General features: G+C 34.1%; 2 protein-coding genes across 13 annotated transcripts; both read left to right on the top strand.

The window, feature by feature from the left end:
* The first annotated feature begins 5,209 nt into the window (after nt 1-5,209).
* Nucleotides 5,210-6,729, top strand: LOC147407709 (amino acid transporter AVT3B-like). The gene has a single exon (XM_086436420.1). It carries the CDS (start codon nt 5,430-5,432, stop codon nt 6,723-6,725), a length of 1,296 nt encoding a protein of 431 aa, XP_086292546.1. The 5' UTR covers nt 5,210-5,429; the 3' UTR covers nt 6,726-6,729.
* Nucleotides 6,730-12,307: 5,578 nt separating this feature from the next.
* LOC147407708 (coiled-coil protein) lies at nt 12,308-18,357 on the top strand. Of its 12 annotated transcripts, none has more exons than XR_015176859.1 (8): nt 12,308-12,524; nt 14,662-14,797; nt 15,681-15,824; nt 16,632-16,687; nt 16,911-16,998; nt 17,189-17,304; nt 17,665-17,722; nt 18,078-18,357. XR_015176859.1 is itself a non-coding variant. In XM_086436417.1 (7 exons), exons 1-6 carry the CDS (start codon nt 12,396-12,398, stop codon nt 17,281-17,283), a joined length of 648 nt encoding a protein of 215 aa, XP_086292543.1. In that variant the 5' UTR covers nt 12,308-12,395; the 3' UTR covers nt 17,284-17,304; nt 18,078-18,357. The 12 variants fall into 12 exon arrangements, 7 of the variants coding, with proteins under 7 accessions (XP_086292543.1, XP_086292542.1, XP_086292541.1 ...); XR_015176861.1 differs by having other exon boundaries at nt 17,662-17,722; XR_015176858.1 differs by lacking the exon at nt 18,078-18,357 and adding an exon at nt 17,942-17,960.
* Nucleotides 18,358-19,024: the final 667 nt, after the last annotated feature.

Genomic DNA, 19,024 nt, shown 5'->3' with positions numbered 1-19,024 from the left:
TCATTGACCACAACGAGAATCAGCCATTACTAACTCCACACCAACTCTGAGCAATTCTTTTTGGTGATCTACCTAAGAATTAGTTTGGCATTAGTAAAAGTTGGTGTGGCAATAGCAGCTCTCATATTTAAATAGAGTTGTGATAATCTGACTCTCCCACGTGACATATGCTAGAACCATGGATTTTCTGCCTCAAGATACACATATACATAGATTTTATGTGGATGTGCATGTGTATCCCAATGCATAAAATTTGTAGTTATAGCACATGACACGCAATGGGAGAACTTTAAGCATGCCACGTGGGGGAGTCAGAAAATCATTATTCATTTAAATAAGGATAGATTTTTCAGATAGCCATGTGTTGCATTTATATATTAGAAAAACTCCCCTACTTTATCAACTTTGTTAGAGTAACTCCAACGTAAATAGGAAATATGTTAGGCATTTTATTATAGAGTCATTTTGTTGTAGGAGAATATTTTACATCATTATTTTTTACCATCAATATTTAGAGAGATAAATTTAATCTTATTTTGTTTCTCTCATTTTATCTCTCTTCATAATATTTCGAAGTAGATAACTCCAACCTTAGCCCTAGCCCCAGTCCAAGTGCGTTGGAATGCTTTTTGAGGGCGCTAATTTTATAAAATGATATTTGAGAAAAAATACAAATATCGAGTCCAAGTCTATTGGAGTTACACTTACTTAATATATTTTGAGCGGGATCCATATCATTTTAAATGATTAAAAATATATCATACCCTAAATTTTTTAATCGAATACCTATTATATTAAGGACGTTATGAATATTTACCTTTTATAAAATGTGAGTTTCATTTCAAGAGATTTGTTAAGAAAGAAAAATATTTTTCTTACCAATTTAGTAAGAAAGGTTACATGAATCAATTTTTGGCATAAAAAAACATTTAAAGTAAATACTTTGAGAAAATTTAAGCTAAACACTTTGAAACAAATATTTTTCACCGTTAGATCTCAATTTTAAATTTGAGAGTTCGATAGCCGTCGATTTTCAACACCATAGGTCAAGCTAAAAAAATATAATTTATTTTATTTTGAATATGACATTTTTCGTGAAATCTAGAAGAATATGGTGTTGGATTGCCAATTTGATAATATGTGTGAGCCCAACAACCTCTGATAAGATTTCAAATCTTAATGAGTTAGGCTAGTATGTTTTTTATTTAGAAATAAATATTCGTTGAGTAACAAACTTGATAAAGCAATGGAGTTTTTGTAGTAAAATGCAACAGATAAGTTTGTCAATAAATCTCTCTTAAGTGATTTATATTTATATTACGTACTTTGTTTAGATAAATTTTTGTAATAGACTCTGGGTGTGCGTATGCATGTCCATTCTCTTTTAGAGTTAAGTTAATGGTGTAAAAGATAAAAGATTATAAAGTTGGAGGGGCAGTTAAAGTTCTGGTACTCAAGGAAAATGGGTAGAAGATGAAAGACAACAAAATTGGGATACCCTTGGAAAGTGGAAAAAGATAAAAGATAATAAATGTCGTGTACTCGAGATACGCACTATGTCAAGTGCAAAGATTGAGACAAAGGAGTGCAGTCTACAATCATCTTCAAGCTATTTTTGATAATTGACCAAGGTAAAAAAAAAAAAAAAACAGAACAAACATCCTCTGTAGGAACCTTCTTCAAGTTGATTTTGTGAAGAAACCTCAAAAATTGTCCTAACTATAGAGAGAACATTAATTACGATATTTTCATAAGTTAAGATTTTCAAAGTAGTTTTCTAGAAAAATATGTTGGTATAGAAATATTTTATTTTTAGGGATGGTAAATTTATTGTTTTGAATAAATACATTCGCAACACGTTGGTCCAGTAATGAATTAAATTACCTTTTTTCTTGGAAAAATGATCATGGGTAAATGAATTCAACTATCAATTACGAATGAATTGATGGAACATATAGACCAACGGAAGGTTCTCACCCTGTCCCCGACATAGTTCTCCGACGATGTCCCCTGGGCGGAAGGGGCCACCATTCTCTTTCTTTCTTCAATCGTTCCGATCAGGACAAGTGGGTTGGTTCGTTTCGTCCTCCTATCTACGCCATTTTCTGTCTTCGTTCGTGATCATGTTGGGCGAAAGGTATAAGTAGAGGAGCGGATGTGAAACGGCGATCCCCCCCTTTCCATTGAAGTAGGGAGGGCCTCCTTCCCCACCATTCCCAAAAGAAGGCTTTTAGTATAGTTTCAAAACTTATCAAGTCTTAATGTCTCAACTTGGTAGAATTTTGCGGTGCTTTGGCCCCGAACTCAATTGAAACAACATATTGAGTAAACTCAGCAAATCAACTTGACAACGTGATCAAGTCTACTAAAAAAAGTGCCAAGTTTCATGAACTCGACAGACTTAAGAGACTATATAATATTTTTGTGAAGAAGAGAAATACTCATTATGCCTACTTAAAATGTTAAAACTTATTTTAAATATTTATAAATTTAATATATTTTATTTGATCCTCCATAATTGAATCACGAGTTATTGAGTTGACTCGCCCCATATGCGCATCCGAGTCAAGTCTAGCATTTCAGTTTTTAAACTATGGTTTTTAGTTATTAGGGTGGGAGTACAGTGTTAAGAAGGTGCAAAAATCATTTTTCAATGGGTAGGATGAGAAAATATTTGCCCTCCTGTATAGAAAAGTGATTTGGGGGAGAGAATTGGTTATAGGAAAAATAAACAATAATGCATTTTCAAAGAGAATCCTGTTTTCACCCCATTTTAATAATTTTGTTTTAACATATTGAAATGGCATGGAGACATCACATGTGTGTCAATTTAATCAGAATTGAATCATAAGCAAAATTAAAATCGAAAACCTCAATTTTGCGTCTCTTTTTATTGAAAGTGATTAGAGTCGGGTCTTTTTGGAACCAAAACGATTGAGAATCATAATTGATAAGAATTGAGAACTTTAACCATTTAAAGAGAATTTTCATATTAATTCCAAAATGGAATCGATGGAAATCCAAACAAACAAAATTTAACAATTTTAATTATGGCTCGACTTTCAAAGTACATTTAAGGTTCAGGAGATGGAATGTAGATAGATGTCTTTCAATGCACCTCCACGCCTCTAAAATATAGAGTGTACATAAAGGCTAACTCACATTATAGTTGAATTATTTTATCTTATATAGGTTAAAAGTTTCAGAATAAATTGATTTTTTGTGAGGATGGTCTCTTTGATGTTAAGAATCGTAAATTGTTAATTTAAAAGAAAAAAAAAACTAATTTCGATGGGATTAAAATTTTTGGAATGAATTGATTTTTGATGAAAATGATCTCTAGATCGTAGATATTATACTCATCCAAAATCAACTCATTCTGAAACTTGTAACTCATATAAGATTAAAAAAATCTGGTTGTGATTTGCCTTATTAATTCGTAGGAGTGTTTTTATAATTATTCAAATAAAATATTTTTTAATTAGATAATACTTCCGTGTTTCGCAAGGCATTATTTTAAGTTGGGACTTTCGCTTCTGAAATCTGAACCCACACATGAAAACAAGATTTTTCCGCTTTTTTTGTTTTTTTCAAATTGCTTATATGGACACGCTTCTAATTAAGTAACCAATGAATTTTATTTATTTAATTAAAAAATAATAATATTATTTAAAAGTATTACTTATCAAATTTTCACAAATAATTCCATGGATCAGATTTGATGAGAATCAAAAAGCAGATCTTTTAAGATGAAGATAAGATACAACCACTGATGTGACATTTATATAGTAATAGTAAAGTAAATTAAAAGGATTGATTTGGACATACCACCTTACCTTGAGGTCTCAAGTATTTTTTAAATACTTGAGATGTCCCTTGATCTCAGACTTCTTTTATAGACTAATTGGAGATGACATAAATACCTTCATCTTCAATTTTTAATGGTAAGTTTTTTGTTTTTTAATCTTTCAATCTCATATCCAATTCCAAATTTCCAATCTTGCCTTGCTCTTCTTTTCAATCTCAAGCCAAAACTTGTGATATGTCTAACGAACAACTATCAATTTCAAGAAATTCGATTTTTATGTTAATTTTTTTAAAATTATTTAATCTCATCTCCAATCCATTATTTCTATCTTGACCTCGACTTCGTGTTGAGAGTCCTTGATTTTTTTATTTGAAATAAAATTGTTTTCTAGTCCTCTAAAACTCTAACCTTATTCTTGATGCATGAAGGTTGGATCATGGGAGAAGCATGGATCAATCGATGGCTAATACGGCGTGTGCATCCAAATCCTAAGTCAGGTTATTCCATTGTTCCAAGTTAGATCAACTTAAAACTCGACGTAGCGATTGACAAGAAGCCAATGAGTCCCTAGAGTCTATAAGTTGACTGTGTCGATGCTAGAGTTAGCGCCCACAAAAACAACAATAAGCCCGATGAATAATATCGGATTGAATCATGGCTTGATCAAATTAGGGGTCTCAATGGATAGTCCAAAATTCGAATATGATAATATCCGATTCGAAATAATATATAATATATATTATTTGATTTGATTTATTTTTTATATAAATAATATAGATTATATTATATAATTATTATTATATATATAGTATAATATATAATAGGGTTCCTTTTTTTTTAATAATGAAAAATTGTATTTTTTTTAAACATACAAATTATTCGAATTCTAATCGGATATTATTCGATATCCAATAGGATAATTAGATTTGTATTCGGACAAAATTTTAGAACATCCGTTGGATTCAAATTTAAATTCAAATATCAGATAAAAACTTCGAATTCGATTTTGGATTCATATATTACTGTATCCGAACCGATAAGCATTGACAAGCCTAAATCAAATGACACAAAGCAAAAGTGAAATTGAACTCACTTCCATTAGTCTCTTTATTCTCCCATCATTCAAGTCATAAAGAAGGAGAAACCTTCACAAAACCAAAGGATTCGGGCTCATTACGTCATCGATTTCATGTCCCCATACAAAGCATGGTAATCAGAATTGAGTGAAAAATAACTCCAACCCCAAGATATTGAAGATGTCTGATTTTGGAAAGAAAATTTGTATATTGAAGATGAGGGCATCTAGGTCATTTTCCATCAACCTATTGTCAATCTAAAGAGATATCTCAAATATTACCGAAAACAGGGAGGGCAATTTAACACATTTCATGTCTGGTTGACAAATCCCAGTGGAAGACTTCTAACCAAGAGAGAGGAGAAAAACAAGCCCATCTTTTTTTCTCTTTAAGCACAAAACAAGAGAAATCAGTCAAAACCCATCTCTCAAATCTCCTCTCTTTCAACCTCTCTACAACACAAGATTGAAAAAAAAATTCAATCTAAAACCTATAACTCAAACCCCATCTTTGATTCTCCAGATCAATCAATCAAAAACCAATCCATGGGGTTTCAGAAAGAAGCAAGTTCATCCTCACATGGCCTTAGATCCTTCATCCCAAGAGAAGATACACCACTTCTCTCCCAATCTCAACATCTCTCCTCTCTACCCAAAACCTTCGCCAACGTCTTTATCGCCATTGTTGGTGCTGGAGTTCTTGGCCTCCCTTACACCTTCAAGAAAACTGGTTGGATCTTTGGTCTTCTAATGATCTTGACCGTTGCAATCCTCACCTACCATTGTATGATGCTTCTCGTCCACACACGAAGAAAACTTGAATCCCTTCAAGGGTTCTGCAAAATCAACTCTTTTGGTGATTTAGGTTTCGCCGTTTGTGGCCCAATTGGGAGATTTTCTGTGGACGCCATGATTGTGCTTTCTCAAGCTGGGTTTTGCATCAGTTATCTCATCTTTATCGCCAATACTTTAGCTAATGTTTTTAATTCCTCTTCATCGATGAACACGAATCTCACACAAAGTTCAAACATTTTGGGATTTAAGCCCAAGACTTTCTACATTTGGGGTTGTTTCCCATTCCAATTAGGGCTAAATTCGATTCCAACACTTACCCATCTCGCCCCTTTGAGTATTTTCGCCGATGTTGTCGATATTGGAGCTATGGGTGTTGTGATGGTTGAGGATGTGATGTTGTTTCTGAAACACCAACCTGTTTTACAGGCATTTGGAGGTCTATCTGTTGTGTTTTATGGTATGGGTGTTGCTGTCTACGCCTTCGAAGGGATCGGAATGGTTTTACCATTAGAATCGGAAACGAAAGCGAAAGAAAAATTCGGGAAAATTCTGGGTTTGTCAATGGTCTTCATATGTTTGATGTATGGTGGATTTGGAGTTTTGGGTTACTTTGCATTTGGAGAAGAAACCAAAGATATAATCACCACAAATTTTGGGAAAGGTTTGGTGAGTACTTTGGTTCAATTGGGTTTGTGTATTAATCTCTTCTTCACTTTTCCTTTGATGATGAATCCAGTTTATGAGGTAGTTGAAAGGAGGTTTTGTGATGCTAGGTATAGTTTGTGGATGAGATGGGTTATGGTTTTGGTTGTAAGCTTGGTAGCTCTTTTGGTGCCTAATTTTGCTGATTTCTTATCTTTAGTAGGGAGTAGTGTTTGTTGTGTTTTGGGGTTTGTGTTGCCTGCTTTGTTTCATTTGTTGGTGTTCAAGGAAGAGATGAAGTGGAGTGGGATAGCTTTGGATATTGGAATTGTGGTTTTAGGTGTGGTTTTTGGTGTATCAGGTACTTTCTCTTCTCTAATGGAGATTTTTGCTGCCAAGGTCTAGAAAATAATAATAATAATAATAATTGGAGCAAAGCATGATTTGTATTATGAGAGACACTATTAATTGTAATCTGTTAATGTTTGGTGTGATCTGCATAATCTTTGATTTGATGATAGCGCATGACTTTGTATACTGTTCGATGGGTCTGGTCTGCCTATTTGATAATAACCTTTGTGATCTTAATTGTTCATTGGAAAAAACATGATTCATTCCAAGAAATTAGACTTTGTAAACAATCTGATTGATAAAATTACTTCTTTGATTGGTTTTTATATGGCTAGTGACTTAGAACATCCACAACAATTTGATAGGTACAATAACCTCTTGAGACATGCTGCAGTGACCTCAAGATTGGACCTCACATCGCACATCTTGACGTGAAAGTGGATAGGAATTATAGATGCTTTTTCACTCATATCTCGAGAAAAAGCATCTATGGTTCGCATGCACTTTCACACCAGGGTGTGCAATGTGAGGTCTAATCTTTGCATTATTCTAACCTCTTATCATGGTTTATTACTTGGAATATCTGTAATGTATCTTATATTAACTTTCAAGCTAATATCTTTTCATAAAATAATGATGTTTAGCAATGCTTTCCACTGTTCATGACTGCTATTGTCCAAGCATATAATGGTCATTACAGCCTTAAGTAGACAATTATCTAGTTGTCTTGTATTTTATGAAAAAAAAATAGTTTTAAGACTTAAATTATTGAGAGATGACTAGTATTAATTATTCTTATTTAAATTGGATTCAAATTTCATATTAAAAAATGTTTTTCTTTTTAAGATTTTAAGTTTTAACATTATATGTGGCAGACCCATCTTAATATAATACATTTCTACTGGTACAATTCTTTTTATTTTTTTATTTTAATAATTGGGTATGTAGCTTTCGAGGGTGCCTCTTGAGGAATTAATGTTAATACTGGGTATCAAACTCAAGAGCATTAAACGCTTATCGCTCCAGGGGTTGGCACAATTCCTTTTAAAAGGGTCATATAAGTCGAAGGTATTAAGATAATGAGAGTGCCAAAACATATTATAGATTGAAATAGTGATATATAGAAATGACTTTAATTTATTTGTTTAATTGAGTGTTAAAGTTGGCCTAGGCTTTGGATCAATTTGATTGTCTTGTTATACTCATGATTTTAAAATTCGATTTTGCATATCGTCTCGTCTAGATTAGGTCTGATATTGAGTTATTTTGGATGAGTTTTTCAATATGTTTGAGACGATTCGTTAAAAGAATCAAAAAATTTAACATAAATCCTAAATCTCGATTAAAAAAGTGATTTTGTGAGTTGATCTGATTTAACTTTTATCGAGTTAAGTGGTACGTCACTGAATCGGACGTGTTTTAAAACCATGGTTATACTTGAAGGGTACAATAAATGAAGGTTATCTTTAGAAACGGAACATCACGTTTATTAATTTTCATTGACGTTTCCCCCTTGTCATTTTCCATTATGTTACGATGTGAATGTGATTGAAACTTTGTAGCTGGATGGCTGATAAAACGTGTTCGAGTTTAGCTTTTCCATTTCTAAAAGGAATGATATTGACAGGCACGATCCTTACATTATTAGGGCATTTCAGAATTATTTAAGTCCGTGAAAATTCATACTGCCCCAAAATCCTAACTGTCTCATTAATGTTGAAAAGTAGGGTAAAAAATTAAGGGACTTTAATTAGAAGTCAAAGATGAGGGCATTTAAATTATTTTTTATTATTAATTTTATCAAGTAGATCGACTTCAAGGGTCATGCCATCATTTTGAAAACACATAAATAATATTCAAATATTTACCAAATATGTGGAGGCTTATATCTAAATCACCTTTTTCTGTTTTTTCTTTTATTATAGAAAACTTAATTTGGCCTCTAACATGGATGGATATTATTATTATTTATACTCATAGCTTTAGCGAATAAAAGTTATTATAAACGTTAGTGATCATGTTTATTGATTTTCATTGTCTTCCTGTCATTTTCGATAACATTAAGGAATGAAAGACTAATAAAAACATGGTGGAGTTTGGCTTTTCCATTTTTAATAGTGATGATACTGACAGGCATGTACATATATACATTATTCAAAAATTGCAAAACTAATGGATATGGTTAAAAACTTCAAATCAATCTTAAAATGCAATAATTATGTGGCAACGGCTAGGGGTGCAATTTCGTCTGGTTCAAATTGACAGTCGAATCAAATCGATAGGTTTGGGCTAATTTGGTGAGTTAAGAAAATGTAGAACTGGTCAGTTTTCTTCGATTCTTAATTCAACGCTTGTATAGAATTGAACTAAACCATGCATTGAACCTTTATAAAATAAATTAATATATGTTAATTTACTATGGATTGGAGCATGAAGGAAGGCAAAAGATGATTGGTTTTTTAAACTGTATTTACTACTTAGGAGTTAGGATATAGTTTAATGACTTATTATATAAAAACCATTTTATATTTCATAATTTTATCCTTTGAGTAGTGATATTAATGGAAATTAGTAGTGAGTCTCTGCAACTATGCATATTTTTATGATACCAAGATATGTCACCCTTTGGGTCAAGGGTTCCTAATTAGACTATTTATGGGTTCAATTGAGTCTAAAACTTTCCTTCAGTTATGTGGAGTTTTGCACTATCATATGAGTTTTTTCAAGAAATCTAGAGGGTCGTGAAATCGTACTAAGATAATAGGAAAGTGTTTCTCAACCATGGTTTTTAAACTCGGTATTTGGTCTCGTCTCGTTCACCTCTGATACCGAGTTGACTCGGACGATACGTCTTGTCTCGTCGAGTCGTCTCGTTCAACATTAAAACAATGGTTTTTAACCATTTAAAAAATCTGAAAAATTCAGGAAAAATTCAGAATTGATTCCTATTAAAAAATGAACCCCCCAAAAAATATAAAATTAAAAAAAAATTCATAATTAACCTATCAATCAAATTCAAGGTAATTAAATAAGGGTCCCGTTCAATGGCTAACTTTTTGGCAAAATATTTTTCAAAACATGAGTTAGAAGTTTTGGAATGGGCTGATTTTTGGTGAAGATGATCTCTACGGTGAGGAGATTATCATCACCAAAAATCAGCTCATTCCAAAACTTCTAACCCCATAAAAAATAGTTTACAAAAAATGGACGGTCCACGATTTTTCAACTTGTAAACATGGGTTAGAAGTTTTGGAATGGGCTGATTTTTTGTGAGGATGATCTCCTCACCATAGAGATCATCCTCACCAAAAATCAGCCCATTCCAAAACTTCTAACTCATGTTTTGAAAAATGTTTTGCCAAAAAGTTAGTCATTGAACGCTACCCATTAAATAAAACACATGTTTCCTAAAGATTAGTATAAATTTCTAATGAAATTTTCATCAAAAAGCTTCTAAAGAAAAGATAAAACAAATTATCAAAAATACATTTAAGTATTTATCACAAGAAAGTAATAATATCACTCAATAGCTATTGCTTGTAAAAATAAAATAGAAATTTTCATTTTTAATTTTTTTTTCGCAAAACTCGGTTGTCTCGGTTAACTCGGACGAGATTTTGAAAATCTCGTCCGATACAACTCGTTTGTCTCGCGAGTTAATGTAAAATCTGTAATATCTCGGATATCTCGTTCGTCTCGGACGAGTTTTGCGAAAATATCGTCCGAGACGACTCGCATATCTCACGATACGCGGTTGTCTCATGACTCATTGTGAGTTGGTATCGTTAAGTTGCGATACCGAGTTAACTCGGACGATACGTCTCGGTCTCGGACGAGTTTAAAAACCATGTTCTCAACATAAAATGACTGAACCAATGGTCCAATTGAGTTTGAACGAATTTAAAATTGGTTCTTATGGATGTCAAAAAATCACAATCCACCTTGATATCCCGCTCCAATAAAGATCGCACATGCAAATCATACAAAAAGTACAAAAGGAGAGAGAAAATCAGAGATTTTAGAGATTTGGTAAAGATGCCTATATATCCATGGATTCTATGGGAACCAATCCACTATAATCCATTTATATTACGTGGGTTTCTCTGTTACTAGTTGCCTCCATGGCTCCCCTCTCCCAAATGCCCTTTTCCCTCCCTTTTTTGCAATGTATTTTTTCCCTTTAAATAGATAAAAACTCAAAAAAGAACCATAAAATACTAATTAGATTATAATTACTCAATTGATCCTTATACCCTTATCCTAATAAGGTTGTCATCCTTTGAAAAAAAGGTAAGATTTTTTTCTTGATTAGAATAAATATAATCTAATGGTGCCATGAGGCACAATAGATGCATTCATTGTAGAATTTGGATATTCACCAATACAATTTTCTTTGTCCATACTTAATCATACTTGCATCAAGATTTGCATTGGTTAGGTGCAATATGAAGTGTCCATATGGGAGTTGTAGAGGGTAAAAATTATAAGTGATCTGAGCACTACATGTGCCCTTTTTCGAACACGAGTCAAGGTAGATTAAAAGAGAATTTGTTCAGAATAAGTGGCGCCTAAGCTAGATCCGCAACGCTATAATGACCAAGTAAACTCATATATTAGTTTTGCCCAGATTCAGGTCAGAGTAAATATCTATCCCTACCCAGTTTGAAGGGTAGAGTAGAGTAGGGTTGAATGCATGCATATCCAAGTTTATCTCTCATTATGCTAATACAAGGGATAGATCTCGAGAATCTAGGAGTATTTTGGTAAAATCAACTACGTTCCTTCTAAATCGATTTAATTACCTTTTTAAAGAGGAGTTTTTATAAGTTGCTTCAAAGATTTAGGGGATCAAGCAAAGAATCCCTAAAATTTAGGGATCACAAGGAAGTCCTATACAATGGAGAGAGCTTGATTAATGAAAGATCTTTTTGGGGAGGAGACAAATTGGGAGCTTTACTTATGAGAAGATTATCTTAATTTTTATCTCACTTGGGCGTCAGAGGATTCTTGATAGGTACCACATTGGTACTATTAGGCGCAAAGGAATGAGAAGACATCATCAGAGTTGCAGATCGAGTTGTTGTAGGTAAGCACAAAATTACCACTACGGGAGTGATATTTTATCCTTTACCGTTCTATTTGTTATTTTTTTTTTCTTTTTGATAATAAACTATGGTTATATATTTATACTTTTGTAAATCATTCATAAATCTTAATTTTTGTAATAAATGTGTTTTTTTTTTTTTTTTGGCACATGTCACCTACCAGTCAATAAAATTTATGAAATGAAAGAGGAGCTTTAGTTTTTGATAGAACTTAGAAGAGAGAGGACTCACATTTTGGTAATGAAAAAACAATAAAAAAGAACCCTTTTTGCATGAAAACCAATGTATTTCATCAAACGTTTCATACTTTTTCTCTTCTCAACATGCATAACAAATTAACAATGGCAGAATTATAAAATTTGAAAAAAAAATTACAGTGACTGGTTCGACTCAAGCAATTCGGAACTGACTCGGAAGGCACCGACCAAGTTTGTCCTTTACATCTTTGACTCGGCCTGGTAACCGATTCTCTCGGCTCATTTTTTTTGTGTGAAAAACTCGACCGGGTCAATGAGTAATTGCCTAATTGTATCGAGTTTGGTCTTTGGTTTTTATTTTGGCCAGAGTGAGACCATGATTTTACTGGGTCTGAGTTGGGTTGTGTAGAATTGAATCAATAATGGAAGAACGAGATCAGAACCAGAGCTCTGAGAATGGAGAATCAGTAGAAGAGAATATTCTGAAATTGTTGGATTCGACGGACAGCTATCTCACCCTTTTGGATTCCTTGTCTTCAACCCTTCGCCAGGTAAAGATGGATTCAAACCTTTCTTCTCTTTTGTGTCTCCATTATTTTGGATGCAAGATCTTGCCCTCTCTTAATCTATCATTGATTTCATGTTGTTTTGGTTAAAAAAACTGTCTATCTTGTTTGTTTGAATTCAACTTCTGATTTTTCTGGAATATGTTAATTTGCATTTGTTACCCATTTGAGTTGTTTGATATATTTTTTTGAATGGTTCAATTTATTTAACATTTGGGTCCTCAAATCCCTCATTGATATTCTCATATTATTTTTGCCCATGACTTTGATTTTTAATTTTAGAGGTACCCAAGCTCACAAATAACAAATTTTTGGAAACTTAATGGGTTGTCTAATTGTAGAATGGATTTTCTTCATCATCAAAACCTTACCCCCAAAATTTTGGGTCAGTTGAACGAATCCATTTCCTCCATCCAATCCTGTAGAAAGCTAGAATTGATTTTCTTACAGTATTTTTTTCATTAAAAAAGTGGTGGTCCGATTTTTGTACACCCAATTCGTTGTGTACATATTGCCTTGTGATTTGTGTTAACACTGCCAACAACCAACCCCAACCCATCCGATGACTGGACGATGACTCAATGCTATATGGTCATCACCTCACCTCGGCCAAAGTTGAGTGGTCAAAAGATATGCCAAAAACCACACCTTGGCTTTACTGGGCTGAGCTGTCCACGCCTAAAAGTCAAACACCTCGGCCAATGACCAACCCAAGGTGTTCTCCCCCAAAAGCACCACCCCTCGGCTTCCTTGTGGTTGAGGTGTCCCAATGATTAAATGAATGAGGCCTCAAAGGCCGTTATAACAGTCTGAAATATCGGACCGAGCTACTTGTCAAATAAGAAGCTCGAATAACTAGGCCAAAGACTCCCACCATGCTCGATATCTCAGCCTCAGGAAGACATCGAATTCGAAGTGCATCTCAGATCCCTAGTAGACAACCACAAGAATGAGATTGTTAGTCCTATCGATTATCAGACTACCAAAAAATCCAACCAAAATCACCTTTTCCCCTTAGAGGAGGGCAAAATCCATCAAGATAAGTCCTTGGACAATCCGAGTTGCTTCCTTAGATCATCCAAGATGATGTTTTGGTTACCAAGAGGGATCATCCAATCCTTGTTCCCTTTCTCTATTGTAATAAGGAAAATAAAGGCCAAGGGACTTTATTACTCATTTCAAGCTTCACACTGAGACCATTGTGCGTTGTAACTTCTTAGCGCCTTCTCCTTCTCTGCCTCAACTATTTTGACCGTTTGAGTGTCCTTGGTAAACACCACAACAGTTTTCCAACGGAGCAGTGTTGTTGGAAAAATATCACCTGTTGGAGCGGAGAGGAGCTTGTGGGTTTTGAAGGAATCATCTTCTGAGACACGTTTCTTGAGGAGTGCACAACTGGAAGACCTCCACAACAAACATTATGGATAGGTTCCTATATTTAGTGACAATGACGACGAGAGAGACCTGTACTTGGGGGAATGAAGGATCAATACCACAAATATTCAATTTCATGACAAGTTATCTCTGTTAAAAAGAACAGAAAAAAATTATTGCGAATTTGTGATGTACTTTATGAATTATTTGAGTGGTTAAGTTAAATAGTAAGTTTGTTAGGTGTATGGTATAATTTCAACTGTAATAATAGCCAGAATGCAAGTGCAAATGTTGGTTTTATTTTTTAATTTTAAGTTTCTAACAAACTTATGATTTTTCAGTTTTCTCGAAACCATTCATTATATATACAAAATATCCAGACTATGAATACATTGAAATTCAAAGAATTAGTATGAAACAATGTTAACAGATGGGAGCAGTTTCGTCTTCACCTACCAACCATTAATCACTTGTCTGTACAACTCCCACTCCAAAAAAAAGACAAAGAAATGATTATTGGTAACATTTGATTTCACTCCAATTGGGGTGTGGCAGAGCTCATCTATGTTTTTTCTTTGACCCAGTTATCATTATCCCTTGAACCGCGATTGTGAAAAAGCTCTGCACCCATTCCAGTTATTCTCACTCTTAGCTTGTTTAGGCATATATTTTTCTTCACTTTCGAAACCTATTGTAGTCAAATAATAATTCTGTATAAGCATGTGGATTTTAAGCTTCATCTTTACAGGGATGGCTGGACCTAGCCAGTGCTCGACATTCCATGGGTTCTTCACGCGTCACCAGTGCTTTGTTTGACCTCAAATTGCACCCTGCTGCCACCACACTGCAAGTTACCCAACTTGATGGCCAGTCTTCTTCACTAGGTATTTTGCGAATTTAATGAGCTCCTGTATGATTTAATCTTTGTAAGATCAGTGAATCCACTTTGTTGGTATTACCGACTAGATAAGTTGGATGCTCATACATCCTAATGTTCAACACAACCATATGAGTGGAGTTTTGTCACGCCCCCAATTTAGGATCTAGATTTTCCCAAATCTCGAGGGTAGAAATCCCTAATCTCAAATATGATATGAATTTTCTTCTAAAAATTTCAACAGTCTCCCCTAAAAGTTGGACTTCTGAAAATTCCTCCTGTATAGTGTACAATCAAAATTCATATTTCACTGCATCTCCACGTATCTTCCATACGATATTAAATATTTATCATTCACTAAGTTCTTACAGGGTGGTCTGAGAAACCTGATTATTTATTTCCACAGCCTGTGCCATTCAATTGACACACTTACCGCTGGGGGGAGGGTTGGGGAGCAGTGGATGGGGTGGTTGGGATTTCAGTATTTCATCATTACCTCAATTCACCCAGGAGATCTTCTAGGTCAAAAACTTTCCCAACTGAATGACATGGAGCATCTGATGTATTTGAACCTTTTTCTGCGGATTCCTAGATATAGGTTTTCTTAGTGTCTGAAAGAATTGGATTTTCATTTCAGTTTGGAATTTTGGCATAGGAGATCTTCTAGGTGGACCTATTGATGCTCAATCAACCTATCCGGATGAGTTTATTCCTTGTTAAAGCCACTGAATTAAGAGATAGGTAAAAAAATTCAGAACATGTTCAGAAATAAAAGAGAAGAAAAGAAATGGAAATATGAACTCTTTGTTATTGATAAAAAATTTCTCCAGTTATATATTTTGTCTTGTATAAATCAAACTAATACTTAATATTTAAACGGAAATTTTCAGATCCTGTGGTGAATCAACAACAATTTGTTCTATCTAAATGGACATCTCCTATTGATGAAAGGGAAATACAAGCTGATGAAGGGGAGTTGCATAAGAAATCTAACAGTCCACAGCTAAGACGTCGGGGTGCATCCCAATTTTCTGGTATAACTAACTATTTGCTACAATTTTTGTTGACTATATTAATGTTGAGGAAATCCAAAGTATCCATCGGGTAGACTATAAGGATTTAAAGTTCTTCAAAAAGTCATTATTTTCTATTTTACTCTATGGGTTGAAAATTTTATGTTACAAGGCAACATACAGGCTGTGTTAGTACTAAATCACTTCCCTAGGCTTTGTATTTATTTTTTCTTTAAGGGCTTTGTCTCCTCCGCACTAAGGGTTTCCTGAATGTAGACCATTACAAGTTTTATTTATTTATTTAAGATCAATAAGCCTGTTTTTAATGAGATTGGTAACTTGGTGCTAGTGGGAATTGAACCCAGGTCTATGGTATCATCGGCCGTAGACTTCACCAAGCTAGCTGGGACCTACTTGACCAATCCAAGGTTTGGTATGGAATTTTAGTTCCCTTCAGTTGATTTGGGAGATCATTTATAATTTGTCCATTTATGAAAAGAAAACAATGTATTATAATCTAGACCTGAAAAACTTATTGTCATAGAAATGGTAGTGGCACATATGCAGGTAGGAACCACAATTACCACCTTGGAGATTCCTACTGAATAACTTACCTAATCAACTGTTCAATATATCACATTCTTTTAGATGTTAGATAAGTCCGGCAAATGGTCCAGAAAATGTACATAGGATGGATAATTACTATCCTTTGCCGTTGTTAAATTTTCTCAATCAACCTAATGAGAGTACCTTGGATGTCCTCTTTATGGTTAGTTTAGTGACTTCATCATCCTTAAGTGTATAATGTTTCCATTTCTTTTGTCATAGTAGACAAGGAGAAATACCCAGTAAGCAACAGATCTCTGCGAACCATTGATGATCAGGTAAGCAATCCATAAACAAGCTCATGATGATGTTTATCTTTTTAATTTCTTATATGTTTGATTTATTGAGTTCCATTAAATAATTAATGAAGAACTGGCAAATGATTCTAGGATCTTAAATCATTAAAAGATCTGTGGACTACCCTATTTTGGATGTATCATGGTCTACTTTTCGGAATATTTGATCTGTAAAACTGAAATGAGGGAACTCGCTGCTTGCTAGGTCCAAAAGGAGCGATCTAAATCATTATCAATGTTTGGCACTTTGGTTTCTCCAAAGCTCCGGGATGCCCAGCTTTCATTTGAAACAGGTTAAGTTACTAGACTTAATTGCTGCATGAGACTAGAGGATGACCCCCCCCCCCCCCCCAACTCTCTCTCTCTCTCTTGGGTGGGTGGGTGGGCTAGCACAGAGGGGACCTAAGCCCATATACAACCCATCTAGCTTACACTTGTATGCATGCAGACACACAGCTGATTCAGACAAATCCTTTTTTGCAGCTTTGGAAACACTCGTAGAAATAGCAAACATGCGATCTTTGATTTTATCTGCTCGTGCCCAAGTTCAGCAAGGAATGGATGGCACCATGGAGTGACAAAACAGTTGGTCTCTTGAGGTCAATCCAAATCTCATAATCCTTGAATGTTTTTATTATTATTTTAAACATAGTAGTACATTATCAGCCTCGGTTGATTGGATCTGCTTCATTCACCTTATAGTTTTCTTTGCATCAAGATTTCACTGTTTGTGGACCCTTGAAAATCGTTTCAAAAGCCTCATTATGAATCTGTATTTGATAGTGGGTGGGACATGTGTTGGGGTCAATCCATCTGGTTTTATGAGATGAATATTGTTTTACATGCAGTATCAACTTGTACGAGTAGCTTTAACATATTCCACTTATTTCTGTGTCTACATTTTGATGGAACTGGTTGAGATGAATTCCATCTTGTTGAATGTGATTGTGTCCCAGTAGGATCATACACCACCACAAGCTTTGAGTTTCAACTGTTACAATGGACATGAATGTGGAGGTACCTTCTTCATGGCTTTCTTCGCCATCCAGTTTTGTTACGAAGAGTCATATTGTGCCTAATTCCTGCTGACTGAGATTTGTAATATTGCATGCCACCCATCCAATATAGCATAAATAGGAATGTTGTATCCATTAATCAAAATAATCAATTGTTCCTATTTATGATCTTTCACCTATAGTATTGGCTGAATCGATTCGTTTGGTTGCTGTCTGACAGTTACAATCGTCCAGTTGCACTGTCATATCTAGTTGGTATTCTGATAATTTTCTCTCATGCTGGGCTGAAGTGCTACTTCTGTGAAAAGGTGTGTGGGGATCCCACTAAGGACTAATTCATACTTGTTCTGTTCCAGGTGGGGAAGCCAGGCAATAAGATGTGCTTTGGCACCATCACCTGATTGTGTGATAGAAATAATACTTGACAGATGTTGTAGTCATCAACCATTCAACAATAAAACGAGTTTTTGAGTTGTGGATGCCAACCTAATTTTAATGGTCGGTTATGACATGAAAAGTTCTCGATTTTTCATAATTTTACGAAAAGTTGATTTGAAAATGGAAAATATTGAATGTTGTCTTTTGAGTTTTGACATGGCTAGCAACGAATGAAAAAACTCATTTTTGGCAAAGGTAGTAATCACTTGCAACCCATGAGCTGTAATCATGAAGTCATCACTATCCAGTTCTTGGTGCACTTTTATAAGTAACAAATTTGGAACTTGTAGGGGTTGATACAATTATCTACAATACATTATAATTCTGGAGAGATGGATACCAGGAACCAAAATGGTTAAAAGAGAAAAAGGAAGATAAATTAATTATTGAAAAAATTAATTCTTACCAATAAGTTGATGGACTGAATTTCCGAATGAGTTTTCTGTGGAAAAAAATTTCTTGAAGTCTTGTTTGAAGCTTAAACATTTTCCCCCAATGAGAGTTTTCCATTTTTAAAATTTTCTGACATTAAAATTTCTTTTCAGGGATAGGTTTTATAAGAAAATTGTCCATTGATTAGCAAATCTAAAAAAGAAAAAATAATAATCTCTAAGAAAAGTTTTACTAAGTTTACATACACAGATTAAAATAAATTTAATACAGTTTGGTATTTTAAAAAGAAATAATAGAAACTTTTTAAGACTAGCAAAGAAAAACTTTGTTTCACAGGGTACAAGTCTCAAAAGAAGTTAAACAAATTCTTCACTGATTTTCTTTATAGGAACCACGGTAATTAATTTAATATATGGTTAAGTGTTACAAACTTGAAAAATAAAAAAAAAGCGTCAAGAGATGAAACATTATT

The sequence above is a fragment of the Akebia trifoliata genome, chromosome 3 (assembly GCF_017979445.1).
Source record: "Akebia trifoliata isolate Shusen 1 chromosome 3, ASM1797944v1, whole genome shotgun sequence".
NCBI classification, from domain to species: Eukaryota; Viridiplantae; Streptophyta; class Magnoliopsida; order Ranunculales; family Lardizabalaceae; genus Akebia; species Akebia trifoliata.
Note: the sequence above shows the minus strand (reverse complement) of the source record. Positions and strands in the feature narration are given on the sequence as shown.